This window comes from Bombina bombina, chromosome 11 (genome assembly GCF_027579735.1).
Source record: "Bombina bombina isolate aBomBom1 chromosome 11, aBomBom1.pri, whole genome shotgun sequence".
Classification (NCBI taxonomy): Eukaryota; Metazoa; Chordata; class Amphibia; order Anura; family Bombinatoridae; genus Bombina; species Bombina bombina.
The window spans coordinates 27,839,886-27,854,102 of NC_069509.1; the positions used below are offsets into that span (position 1 = coordinate 27,839,886).

The 14,217-nt window shown below is 48.9% G+C and overlaps 1 protein-coding gene across 1 annotated transcript in view; it reads right to left on the reverse strand.

Moving 5' to 3' along the window:
- LOC128641613 (uncharacterized) overlaps positions 1-14,217 on the reverse strand; it is a 116,602-nt gene that overhangs the window by 25,770 nt on the left and 76,615 nt on the right. Inside the window, exon 9 of the mRNA XM_053694151.1 lies at positions 12,911-13,121. Coding sequence (XP_053550126.1) covers positions 12,911-13,121 — 211 coding nt within the window. The remainder of the gene's footprint in view (positions 1-12,910; positions 13,122-14,217) is intronic.

Genomic DNA, 14,217 nt, shown 5'->3' on the forward strand with positions numbered 1-14,217 from the left:
CTTTAGGTAAAGTGCAGAACAACCTCAGGATATGCAGAAATAAACCGCATTGTTCTGCTCTGTACCTGCTAAATTAAGCTTAAACAATAAGCACAGAGACACCAAACAGGATGGGCTGGTCCCCTTCATGCACTCAGAAATGCACCTAAAGCAGAGTCAGGAAAACTATCTGCAGGTAAGTGTGTCTGGACCCTCACCTGTTAGTAGCACTCCCTGTAATTGTACCCTGGTGTGCAGACGGGTAACTGGGCAGTGCCAGCTGCAAATGAGTATTCCCTGCAAATAAAACCTATAGCGCAGTGTTTCTCAACCGCGGCCCTCAAGTACCCTCAACACGCCATGTTTTTATTATAGCTGAACCAGCGCACAGGTGAAGTAATCAGCTGATGGGTAAGAGCAGGTTAGTAACCATGGTTACTGATCAGCTGATTATCTAACCTGTGCACTGGTTCAGCTATAATGAAAACATGGCGTGTTGTAGGTACATGAGGACTGAGGTGTAGAAACACTGCTATAGCGGATACTGCCTCCCCTTCTACAGATCTCCCAACTGTTGGGAGGTCTGCCCCTTTCCCCTCATGGCAAATCTCCTGTTTTTTAGGGACAAACCTAGTTCCCGCCACTACACACCCAGGCTAACAATGAAACACCCACAGACCTGTGCCATTACAGTTCCACCCACTAAACACTCAGGCTAACAATGACACTCCCACAGCCCTGCCCCATCAAAGTTCCATCCACTACACACCCAGGCTAACAATGACACTCCAACAACCCTGCCCCATTACAGTTCCAGCCACTACACACTCAGGCTAACAAAGACACTCCCATAGCCCTGCCCCATTACAGTTCCATCCACTACACACCCAGGCTAACAATGACACTCCCACAACCCTGCCCCATTACAGTTCCACCAACTACACACTCAGGCTAACAATGACACTCCCACAGCCCTGCCCCATTAAAGTTCCATTAACTACACACCCAGGCTAACAATGACACTCCCACAACCCTGCCCCATTACAGTTCCACCCACTACACACCCAGGCTAACAATGACACTCCCACAACCCTGCCCCATTACAGTTCCACCCACTACACACCCACGCTAACAATGACACACCCACAGCCCTGCCCCATTACAGTTACACTAACTACACACCCAGGCTAACAATGACACTCCCACAACCCTGCCCCATTAAAGTTCCATCCACTACACACCCAGGCTAACATTGACACACCCACAGCCCTGCCCCATTACAGTTCCAGCCCCTATACACCCAGGCTAACAATGACACACCCACAGCCCTGCCCCATTACAGTTCTACCCACTACACAACCAGGCTAACAATGACACACCCACAGCCCTGCCCCATTAAAGTTCCATCCACTACACACCCAGGCTAACAGTGACACTCCCACAGGCCTGCCCCATTAAAGTTCCATCCACTACACACCCAGGCTAACAATGACACTCCCACAGCCCTGCCCCATTAAAGTTCCATCCACTACACACCCAGGCTAACAATGATACACCCACAACCCTTCCCCATTACAGTTCCATCCGCTACACACCCAGGCTAACAATGATACACCCACAGCCCTGTGCCATTACAGTTCCACCCACTACACACCCAAGCTAACAATGACACACCCATAAACCTCCCCCATTACAGTTCCAACCGCTACACACCCAGGCTAACAATGACACACCCATAGCCCTGTCCCATTACAGTTCCATCCACTACACACCCAGGCTAACAGTGACACTACCACAGCCCTGCCCCATTAAAGTTCCATCCACTACACACCCAGGCTAACAATGACACTCCCACAGCCCTGCCCCATTAAAGTTCCATCCACTACACACCCAGGCTAACAATGATACACCCACAGCCCTGCCCCATTACAGTTCCATCCACTACACACCCAGGCTAACAATGATACACCCACAGCCCTGTGCCATTACAGTTCCACCTACTACACACCCAGGCTAACAATGACACACCCATAGCCCTTCCCCATTACAGTTCCAACAACTGCACACCCAGGCAAACAATGACACACGTTTGAAAAAGGAGAAAGGGACCAATGGCACTACTAATGTGAGTGCTATAGATGTACTCTTTCAGTGGTTATCTTTATAGCCACTACCAACTTGTCAAACAATGACACACCCATTGCCCTGCCCCATTAAAGTTCCATCCACTTTACACCCAGGCTAACAATGACACGCCCACAGCCCTGTGCCATTACAGCTCCACCAACTACACACCTAGGCTAACAATGACACACCCACAGCCCTGTGCCATTACAGTTCCACCAACTACACACCCAGGCTAACAATGACACACCCACAGCCTTGCCCCATTACAGTTACACTAACTACACACCCAGGCTAACAATGATACACCCATAGCCCTGCCCCATTATAGTTCTATCCACTACACACCCAGGCTAACAATGATACGCCCACAGCCCTGTCCCATTACAGTTCTATCCACTACACACCCAGGCTAACAATGATACGCCCACAGCCCTGCCCCATTACAGTTCCACCAACTACACACCCAGGCTAACAATGACACACCCACAGCCCTGCCCCATTACAGTTACACTAACTACACACCCAGGCTAACAATGATACACCCATAGCCCTGCCCCATTATAGTTCTATCCACTACACACCCAGGCTAACAATGACACACCCACAGCCCTGCCCCATTACATTTACACTAACTACACACCCAGGCTAACAATGACACACCCATAGCCCTGTCTCATTACAGTTCCTCCCACTACACACCCAGGCTAACAATGATACACCCACAGCCCTGTGCCATTACAGTTCCACCCACTACACACCAAGACTAACAATGACACACCCATAGCCCTATCTCATTACAGTTCCACCCACTAAACACCCAGGCTAACAATGACACACCCATAGCCCTGTCTCATTACAGTTCTACCCACTACACACCCAGGCTAACAATGACACACCCACAGTCCTGCCCCATTACAGTTCCATCCACTACACACCCAGGCTAACAATGACACATCCATAGCCCTGCCCCATTACAGTTCTACCCACTACCCAACCAGGCTAACAATGAAACACCCACAGCCCTGCCCTATTACAGTTCCATCCACTACACACCCAGGTTAACAATGACACACTCATAGCCTTGCCCCCTTACAGTTCCCCTGTTCTGTTATATTTGCCGACTTTGTTACATTCCGCCTACCTCCAGCCATGCCTACCAAATTATTACAAAGCCCGTTGGTGACGCATGCGCTCACTGCAGCATTGCTACAATAAAGTGCAAAATGACACTAAATAGCACGCATGCACCCATGCCGCAGTCGGCAAATATTACATAAGCGGGTCAAACACAGTTTTGGCACTAGCTGGGTCAGGTGGCATACAAATTAATCATGCTTACGTTTTCACAATATACATAGTTACAAGTACTTAGATGTCCCCCAGAGTGTTTGTAAATATTTATATTATGTAAAATAGGTGCAATCTATTTGTCTGCCACCCAACTAGTGCCCAAATTGTGTAGGTCCCCAGAGTGCTTGTAACTATGTATACTGTGAAAACATAAGTACGATCAATTTGTATGTTGAATTTTTTATTTACTCAATGGCCGTACAGCACCTCTCTTTTTTTTGGCACAATCAATTTGTATGCCACCTGACCCAGCTAGTGCCAAAACTGTGTTTGACCTGCTTCTGTAATATTTGCCGACTGTGGCATCGGCGCATGCATGCTATTTAGTGTCATTTTGCACTTTATTGTAGCAATGCTGCAGTGAGCGCATGCGTCAACAACCGGCTTTGTAAGAAATTAGTAGGCGTGGCCAGAGGTAGAGGAATGTAACACAGTCGGCAAATAATACAGAGCACCACCAACTACACACCCAGGCTAACAATGGCACACCCATAGCCCTACCCCATTACAGTTCCAGCAACTACACACCCAGGCTAACAATGACACACCCACAGCCCTACCCCATTACAGTTCCATCCACTACACACCCAGGCTAACAATGACACACCCACAGCCCTACCCCATTACAGTTCCATCCACTACACACTCAGGCTAACAATGACACACCCACAGCCCTGCCCCATTACAGTTCCATTCACTACACACCCAGGCGAACAATGACACAACCATAGCACTGCCCAATCACAGTTCCAGCAACTACACACCCAGACTAACAATGACACACCCATAGCCCTGCCCCATTATAGTTCTACCCACTACACACCCAGGCTAACAATGACACTCCCACAGCCCTGCCCCATTACAGTTCTACCCACTACACACCCAGGCTAACAATGACAATCCCACAGCCCTGCCCCATTACAGTTCTACCCACTACACACCCAGGCTAACAATGACACACCCACAGCCCTGCCCCATTACAGTTCTACCCACTACACACCCAGGCTAACAATGACACACCCACAGCCCTGCCCCATTACACTTCTACCCACTACACAACCAGGCTAACAATGACACAACCACAGCCCTGCCCCATTACAGTTCTACCCACTACACACCCAGGCTAACAGTGACACTCCCACAGCCCTGTACCATTACAGTTCTACCCACTACACACCCATGCTAACAGTGACACTCTCATAGCCCTGCCCCATTACAGTTCTACCCACTACACACCCAGGCTAACAATGACACACCCACAGCCCTGCCCCATTAAAATGCCACCCACTACACACCCAGGCTAACAGTGACACTCCCACAGCCCTGTACCATTACAGTTCTACCCACTACACACTCAGGCTAACAATGACACTCCCACAGCCCTACCCCATTACAGTTCTACCCACTACACACCCATGCTAACAATGACACTCCCACAGCCCTGTCCAAATACAGTTCTACCCACTACACACCCAGGCTAACTATGACACTCCCACAGCATTGTCCAAATACAGTTCTACCCACTACACACCCAGGCTAACAGTGACACTCCCACAGCCCTGTACCATTACAGTTCTACCCACTACACACCCAGGCTAACAGTGACACTCCCACAGCCCTGTACCATTACAGTTCCACCCACTACACACCCAGGCTAAAAATGACACACCCACAGCCCTGCCCCATTACAGTTCTACCCACTACACACCCAGGCTAACAGTGACACTCCCACAGCCCTGTACCATTACAGTTCTACCCACTACACACCCAGGCTAACAATGACACTCCCACAGCCCTACCCCATTACAGTTCTACCCACTGCACACTCAGGCTAACAATGACACTCCCACAGCCCTGCCCAATTACAGTTCTACCCACTACACACCCAGGCTAACAATGAAACACCCATAGCCCTGCACAATTACAGTTCTACCCACTACACACCCAGGCTAACAATGACACACCCATAGCCCTGTACAATTATAGTTCCAACCACTACACACCCAGGCTAACAATGACACACCCACAGCCCTGCCCCATTACAGTTCTACCCACTATACACCCAGGCTAACAATGACACACCCAAAGCCCTGCCCCATTATAGTTCCAACCACTACATACCCAGGCTAACAATGACACACCCACAGCCCTGCCCCATTATAGTTCCAACCACTACACACCCAGGCTAACAATGACACACCCACAGACCTGCCCCATTATAGTTCCAACCAATACACACCCAGGCTAACAGTGACACTCCCACAGCCCTGTACCATTACAGTTCTACCCACTACACACCCAGGCTAACAATGACACACCCACAGCCCTGCCCCATTACAGTTCTACCCACTACACACCCAGGCTAACAATGACACACCCACAGCCCTGCCACATTACAGTTCTACCCACTACACACCCAGGCTAACAATGACACTCCCACAGCCCTGCCCCATTACAGTTCTACCCAATACACACCCAGGCTAACAATGACACACCCACAGCCCTGCCCCATTACAGTTCTACACACTACACACCCAGGCTAACAATGACACTCCCACAGCCCTGTACCATTACAGTTCTACCCACTACACACCCAGGCTAACAGTGACACTCCCACAGCCCTGTACCATTACAGTTCTACCCACTACACACCCAGGCTAACAATGACACACCCACAGCCCTGCCCCATTATAGTTCCAACCACTACACACCCAGGCTAACAATGACACACCCACAGCCCTGCCCCATTATATTTCCAACCACTACACACCCAGGCTAACAATGACACACCCACAGCCCTGCCCCATTATAGTTCCAACCAATACACACCCAGGCTAACAGTGACACTCCCACAGCCCTGTACCATTACAGTTCTACCCACTACACACCCAGGCTAACAATGACACACCCACAGCCCTGCCTCATTACAGTTCTACCCACTACACACCCAGGCTAACAATGACACACCCACAGCCCGGCCCCATTACAGTTCTACCCACTACACACCCAGGCTAACAATGACACTCCCACAGCCCTGCCCCATTACAGTTCTACCCAATACACACCAAGGCTAACAATGACACACCCACAGCCCTGCCCCATTACAGTTCTACACACTACACACCCAGGCTAACAATGACACTCCCACAGCCCTGTACCATTACAGTTCTACCCACTACACACCCAGGCAAACAGTGACACTCCCACAGCCCTGTACCATTACAGTTCTACCCACTACACACCCAGGCTAACAATGACACTCCCAAAGCCCTGCCCCATTACAGTTCTACCTACTACACACCCAGGCTAACAATGACACACCCACAGACCTGCCGCATTACAGTTCTACCCACTACACACCCAGGCTAACAATGACACACCCACAGCCTGGCCCATTACAGTTCTACCCACTACACACCCAGACTAACAATGACACACCCACAGCCCTGCCCCATTATAGTTCTACCAACTACACACCCAGGCTAACAATGACACTCCCACAGACCTGCCCCATTACAGTTCTACCCACTACACACCCAGGCTAACAATGACACACCCATAGCCCTGCCCCATTACAGTTCTACCCACTACACAACCAGGCTAACAATGACACACCCACAGCCCTGCCCCATTACAATGCCACCCACTACACACCCAGGCTAACAGTGACACTCCCAAAATCCCCTCTACCATTACAGTTCTACCCACTACACACCCAGTCTAACAGTGACACTCCCACAGCCCTGTACTATTACAGTTCTACCCACTACACACCCAGGCTAACAATGACACTCCCACAGCCCTACCCCATTATATTTCCAACCACTACACACCCAGGCTAACAATGACACACCCACAGCCCTGCCCCATTATAGTTCCAACCAATACACACCCAGGCTAACAGTGACACTCCCACAGCCCTGTACCATTACAGTTCTACCCACTACACACTCAGGCTAACAATGACACACCCACAGCCCTGCCCCATTACAGTTCTACCCACTACACACCCAGGCTAACAATGACACACCCACAGCCCGGCCCCATTACAGTTCTACCCACTACACACCCAGGCTAACAATGACACTCCCACAGCCCTGCCCCATTACAGTTCTACCCAATACACACCCAGGCTAACAATGACACACCCACAGCCCTGCCCCATTACAGTTCTACACACTACACACCCAGGCTAACAATGACACTCCCACAGCCCTGTACCATTACAGTTCTACCCACTACACACCCAGGCAAACAGTGACACTCCCACAGCCCTGTACCATTACAGTTCTACCCACTAGACACCCAGGCTAACAATGACACTCCCACAGCCCTGCCCCATTACAGTTCTACCCACTACACACCCAGGCTAACAATGACACACCCACAGACCTGCCCCATTACAGTTCTACCCACTACACACCCAGGCTAACAATGACACACCCACAGCCTGCCCCATTACAGTTCTACCCACTACACACCCAGACTAACAATGACACACCCACAGCCCTGCCCCATTATAGTTCTACCAACTACACACCCAGGCTAACAATGACACTCCCACAGACCTGCCCCATTACAGTTCTACCCACTACACACCCAGGCTAACAATGACACACCCATAGCCCTGCCCCATTACAGTTCTACCCACTACACACCCAGGCTAACAATGACACACCCACAGCCCTGCCCCATTACAATGCCACCCACTACACACCCAGGCTAACAGTGACACTCCCAAAAACCCCTCTACCATTACAGTTCTACCCACTACACACCCAGGCTAACAGTGACACTCCCACAGCCCTGTACTATTACAGTTCTACCCACTACACACCCAGGCTAACAATGACACTCCCACAGCCCTACCCCATTATATTTCCAACCACTACACACCCAGGCTAACAATGACACACCCACAGCCCTGCCCCATTATAGTTCCAACCAATACACACCCAGGCTAACAGTGACACTCCCACAGCCCTGTACCATTACAGTTCTACCCACTACACACCCAGGCTAACAATGACACACCCACAGCCCTGCCCCATTACAGTTCTACCCACTACACACCCAGGCTAACAATGACACACCCACAGCCCGGCCCCATTATAGTTCTACACACTACACACCCAGGCTAACAATGACACTCCCACAGCCCTGCCCCATTACAGTTCTACCCAATACACACCCAGGCTAACAATGACACACCCACAGCCCTGCCCCATTACAGTTCTACACACTACACTCCCAGGCTAACAATGACACTCCCACAGCCCTGTACCATTACAGTTCTACCCACTACACACCCAGGCAAACAGTGACACTCCCACAGCCCTGTACCATTACAGTTCTACCCACTACACACCCAGGCTAACAATGACACTCCCACAGCCCTGCCCCATTACAGTTCTACCCACTACACACCCAGGCTAACAATGACACACCCACAGACCTGCCCCATTACAGTTCTACCCACTACACACCCAGGCTAACAATGACACACCCACAGCCTGCCCCATTACAGTTCTACCCACTACACACCCAGACTAACAATGACACACCCACAGCCCTGCCCCATTATAGTTCTACCAACTACACACCCAGGCTAACAATGACACTCCCACAGACCTGCCCCATTACAGTTCTACCCACTACACACCCAGGCTAACAATGACACACCCATAGCCCTGCCCCATTACAGTTCTACCCACTACACACCCAGGCTAACAATGACACACCCACAGCCCTGCCCCATTACAATGCCACCCACTACACACCCAGGCTAACAGTGACACTCCCAAAAACCCCTCTACCATTACAGTTCTACCCACTACACACCCAGGCTAACAGTGACACTCCCACAGCCCTGTACTATTACAGTTCTACCCACTACACACCCAGGCTAACAATGACACTCCCACAGCCCTACCCCATTATATTTCCAACCACTACACACCCAGGCTAACAATGACACACCCACAGCCCTGCCCCATTATAGTTCCAACCAATACACACCCAGGCTAACAGTGACACTCCCACAGCCCTGTACCATTACAGTTCTACCCACTACACACCCAGGCTAACAATGACACACCCACAGCCCTGCCCCATTACAGTTTTACCCACTACACACCCAGGCTAACAATGACACACCCACAGCCCGGCCCCATTACAGTTCTACCCACTACACACCCAGGCTAACAATGACACTCCCACAGCCCTGCCCCATTACAGTTCTACCCAATACACACCCAGGCTAACAATGACACACCCACAGCCCTGCCCCATTACAGTTCTACCCAATACACACCCAGGCTAACAATGACACTCCCACAGCCCTGTACCATTACAGTTCTACCCACTACACACCCAGGCAAACAGTGACACTCCCACAGCCCTGTACCATTACAGTTCTACCCACTACACACCCAGGCTAACAATGACACTCCCACAGCCCTGCCCCATTACAGTTCTAGCCAATACACACCCAGGCTAACAATGACACACCCACAGCCCTGACCCATTACAGTTCTACCCACTACACACCCAGGCAAACAATGACACTCCCACAGCCCTGTACCATTACAGTTCTATCCACTACACACCCAGGCTAACAGTGACACTCCCACAGCCCTGCCCCATTATAGTTCCACCCACTGCACACCCAGGCTAACAATGACACTCCCACAGCCCTGTACCATTACAGTTCTACCCACTACACACTCAGGCTAACAATGACACACCCACAGCCCTGTACCATTACAGTTCTACCCACTACACACCCAGGCTAACAATGACACACCCATAGCCCTGTACCATTACAGATCTACCCACTACACACTCAGGCAAACAATGACACACCCACAGCCCTTTACCATTACAGTTCTACCCACTACACACCCAGGTTAACAATGACACTCCCACAGCCCTACCCCATTACAGTTCTACCCACTGCACACTCAGGCTAACAATGACACTCCCACAGCCCTGTCCAATTACAGTTCTACACACTACACACCCAGGCTAACAATGACACACCCATAGCCCTGCCCAATTACAGTTCTACCCACTACACACCCAGGTTAACAATGACACACCCGTAGCCCTGCCCCATTATAGTTCCAACCACTACACACCCAGGCTAACAATGACACACCCACAGCCCTGCCCCATTACAGTTCTAGCCAATACACACCCAGGCTAACAATGACACACCCACAGCCCTGACCCATTACAGTTCTACCCACTACACACCCAGGCTAACAATGACACTCCCACAGCCCTGTACCATTACAGTTCTATCCACTACACACCCAGGCTAACAGTGACACTCCCACAGCCCTGCCCCATTATAGTTCCACCCACTGCACACCCAGGCTAACAATGACACTTCCACAGCCCTGTACCATTACAGTTCTACCCACTACACACTCAGGCTAACAATGACACACCCACAGCCCTGTACCATTACAGTTCTACCCACTACACACCCAGGCTAACAATGACACACCCATAGCCCTGTACCATTACAGATCTACCCACTACACACTCAGGCAAACAATGACACACCCACAGCCCTGTACCATTACAGTTCTACCCACTACACACCCAGGCTAACAATGACACTCCCACAGCCCTACCCCATTACAGTTCTACCCACTGCACACTCAGGCTAACAATGACACTCCCACAGCCCTGTCCAATTACAGTTCTACCCACTACACACCCAGGCTAACAATGACACACCCATAGCCCTGCCCAATTACAGTTCTACCCACTACACACCCAGGCTAACAATGACACACCCGTAGCCCTGCCCCATTATAGTTCCAACCACTACACACCTAGGCTAACAATGACACACCCACAGCCCTGCCCCATTACAGTTCTACCCACTACACACCCAGGCTAACAATGACACCCCCACAGCCCTTCCCCATTACAGTTCTACCCAATACACACCCAGGCTAACAATGACACACCCACAGCCCTGCCCCATTACAGTTCTACCCACTACACACCCAGGCTAACAATGACACTCCCACAGCCCTGCCCCATTACAGTTCTACCCACTACACACCCAGGCTAACAGTGACACTCCCACAGCCCTGTACCATTACAGTTCTACCCATTACACACCCAGGCTAACAGTGACACTCCCACAGCCCTATACCATTACAGTTCTACCCACTACACACCCAGGCTAATAATGACACTCCCACAGCCCTGTCCCATTACAGTTCTACCCACTACACACCCAGGCTAACAGTGACACTCCCACAGCCCTGTACCATTACAGTTCTACCCACTACACACCCAGGCTAACAATGACACTCCCAAAGCCCTGCCCCATTACAGTTCTACCCAATACACACCCAGGCTAACAATGACACACCCACAGCCCTGACCCATTACAGTTCTACCCACTACACACCCAGGCTAACAATGTCACTCCCACAGCCCTGTACCATTACAGTTCTATCCACTACACACCCAGGCTAACAGTGACACTCCCACAGCCCTGCCCCATTACAGTTCTACCCACTACACACCCAGGCTAACAATGACACTCCCACAGCCCTGCCCCATTACAGTTCTACCCACTACACACCCAGGCTAACAGTGACACTCCCACAGCCCTGTATCATTACAGTTCTACCCACTACACACCCAGGCTAACAGTGACACTGCCACAGCCCTGTACCATTACAGTTCCACCAACTACACACCCAGGCTAACAATGACACACCCACAGCCCTGCCCCATTACAGTTCCACCAACTACACACCCAGGCTAACAATGACACACCCACAGCCCTGCCCCATTACAGTTCTACCAACTACACACCCAGGCTAACAATGACACACCCACAGCCCTGCCCCATTACAGTTCCACCAACTACACACCCAGGCTAACAATGACACTCCCACAACCCTGCCCCATTACAGTTCCACCAACTACACACCCAGGCTAACAATGACACACCCATAGTCCTGCCCAATTACAGTGCACAGGTGAGCAGCAGCACTCACATTACCCTCACCATCCTGTATTGGTAGCTTCTGGCAAATGGTGAGAAATATGCCTTGTGGGTAAGGCATCTGCCTTACATTGCCATAAAGCTGAAAATACAGGTAAAATTCCAGGTGGGGACCTACCTTTGCCCCCCTCCCACCTGGACACCTTGACAAAACAAATTTGATTAAAAAAAAAAAAGTGTAAACTTGTCTTTATAATTGCACTTTCTGTCTGAATCATGAAAGTGTAATTTTGACTTGTATGTCGTTTTAAAATAAAAATAAATATTTGTTTACTCTGATGTGTATTTTTTGTATCCCCAGATAAATAAAATATTACAGATTATGGATAAAGGCAAATAGGGACCACTATGACAAAGTCTTCTAATATTATCAAGATTACTACTCTAAAACGTAGATGATTAATTACTTACTTTTCAAAGCAGTGTGCTGCTGTCATCACCCAATGGTTAGAGATCAGAGACCCCCCACAAATGTGAGACCCCTGGTATTTCAAACTGATCTGCCATGGCCACTTCCCTTCCACTGCATTGGTACCTCCCACTATCCGACTGGAGATCAGGGGAGAGCCACATACTGGACGAGAAGTTGTTGTTGTGACAGACGTAGAGGGGGAGGGAGAGACTGTGGGAAAAATATGATTTATGATAATAATTAAGTATAAATGTAAATAAAAGGCAAAACATTATATGTAACTTAGTGTAATGTGACCATAAAAAATACAAAGTTACTAGACTGAGTAGGAGAAGGTGTTGATTCTTGCTATTACTTTGAATTGGGAGGTTAATTTAAAGGGACAGTCTACTCCAGAATTGTTGTTGTTTAAAAAGATAGATAATCCCTTTATTACCCATTCCCCGGTTTTGCATAACCAACACTGTAATATTAATATACTTTTTACCTCTGTGATTACTTTGTATCTAAGCCTCTGCTGACTGCCCCCCTATTTCAGTTCTTTTGTCAGACTTGTATTTTAGCCAATCAGTGCTGACTCCTAGGTAACTCCATGTGCGTGAGTACAATGTTATCTATATGCCACACATGAACTAACGCCATCTAGCTGTGAAAAACTGTCTAAATGCACTGACATAAGAGGCGGCCTTAAAGGGCTTAGGAATTAGCATATGAGCCTACTTAAGTTTAGCTTTCAACAAAGAATACCAAGAGAACAAAGAAAATTTGATGATAAAAGTGAATTGGAAAGTTGTTTAAAATTTCATGCCCTATCTGAATCATGAAAGTTTAATTTTGACTAGACTGTCCCTTTAAGGATTTAAACTACTTTAATTTTTAATATACATAGGTCACCTGCAAAGATTTTTTACTCAAAGCAATTACTGATAAGCTTATATAGAAGTATTAATAAATCAGTAACAGATTAACAGATTTTTAAGATTTTATTAAATATATATTTTATTATTAAAGGGACATAAAACAAAAAAAAAAATCAGTCATGATTCAGATAGAACATACAATTTTAAACAGCTTTACAATTTAATTTTGTTATCTAATTTGTTTAGTTCTCTTGCTATCCTTTGTTGGAAAGCATACCTAGGTAGCCTCATGAGCTAGAAGCTAGCTGCAGATTGGTGTCTGCACATATATGCCTCTTGTCACAGGCTTATTGATGCGTTCAGCTAGCTCCCAGTAGTACATTGCTGATCCTTCAACAAAGGATAGCAAGAAAACTAAACAAATTGGATAACAGAATTAAGTTGTA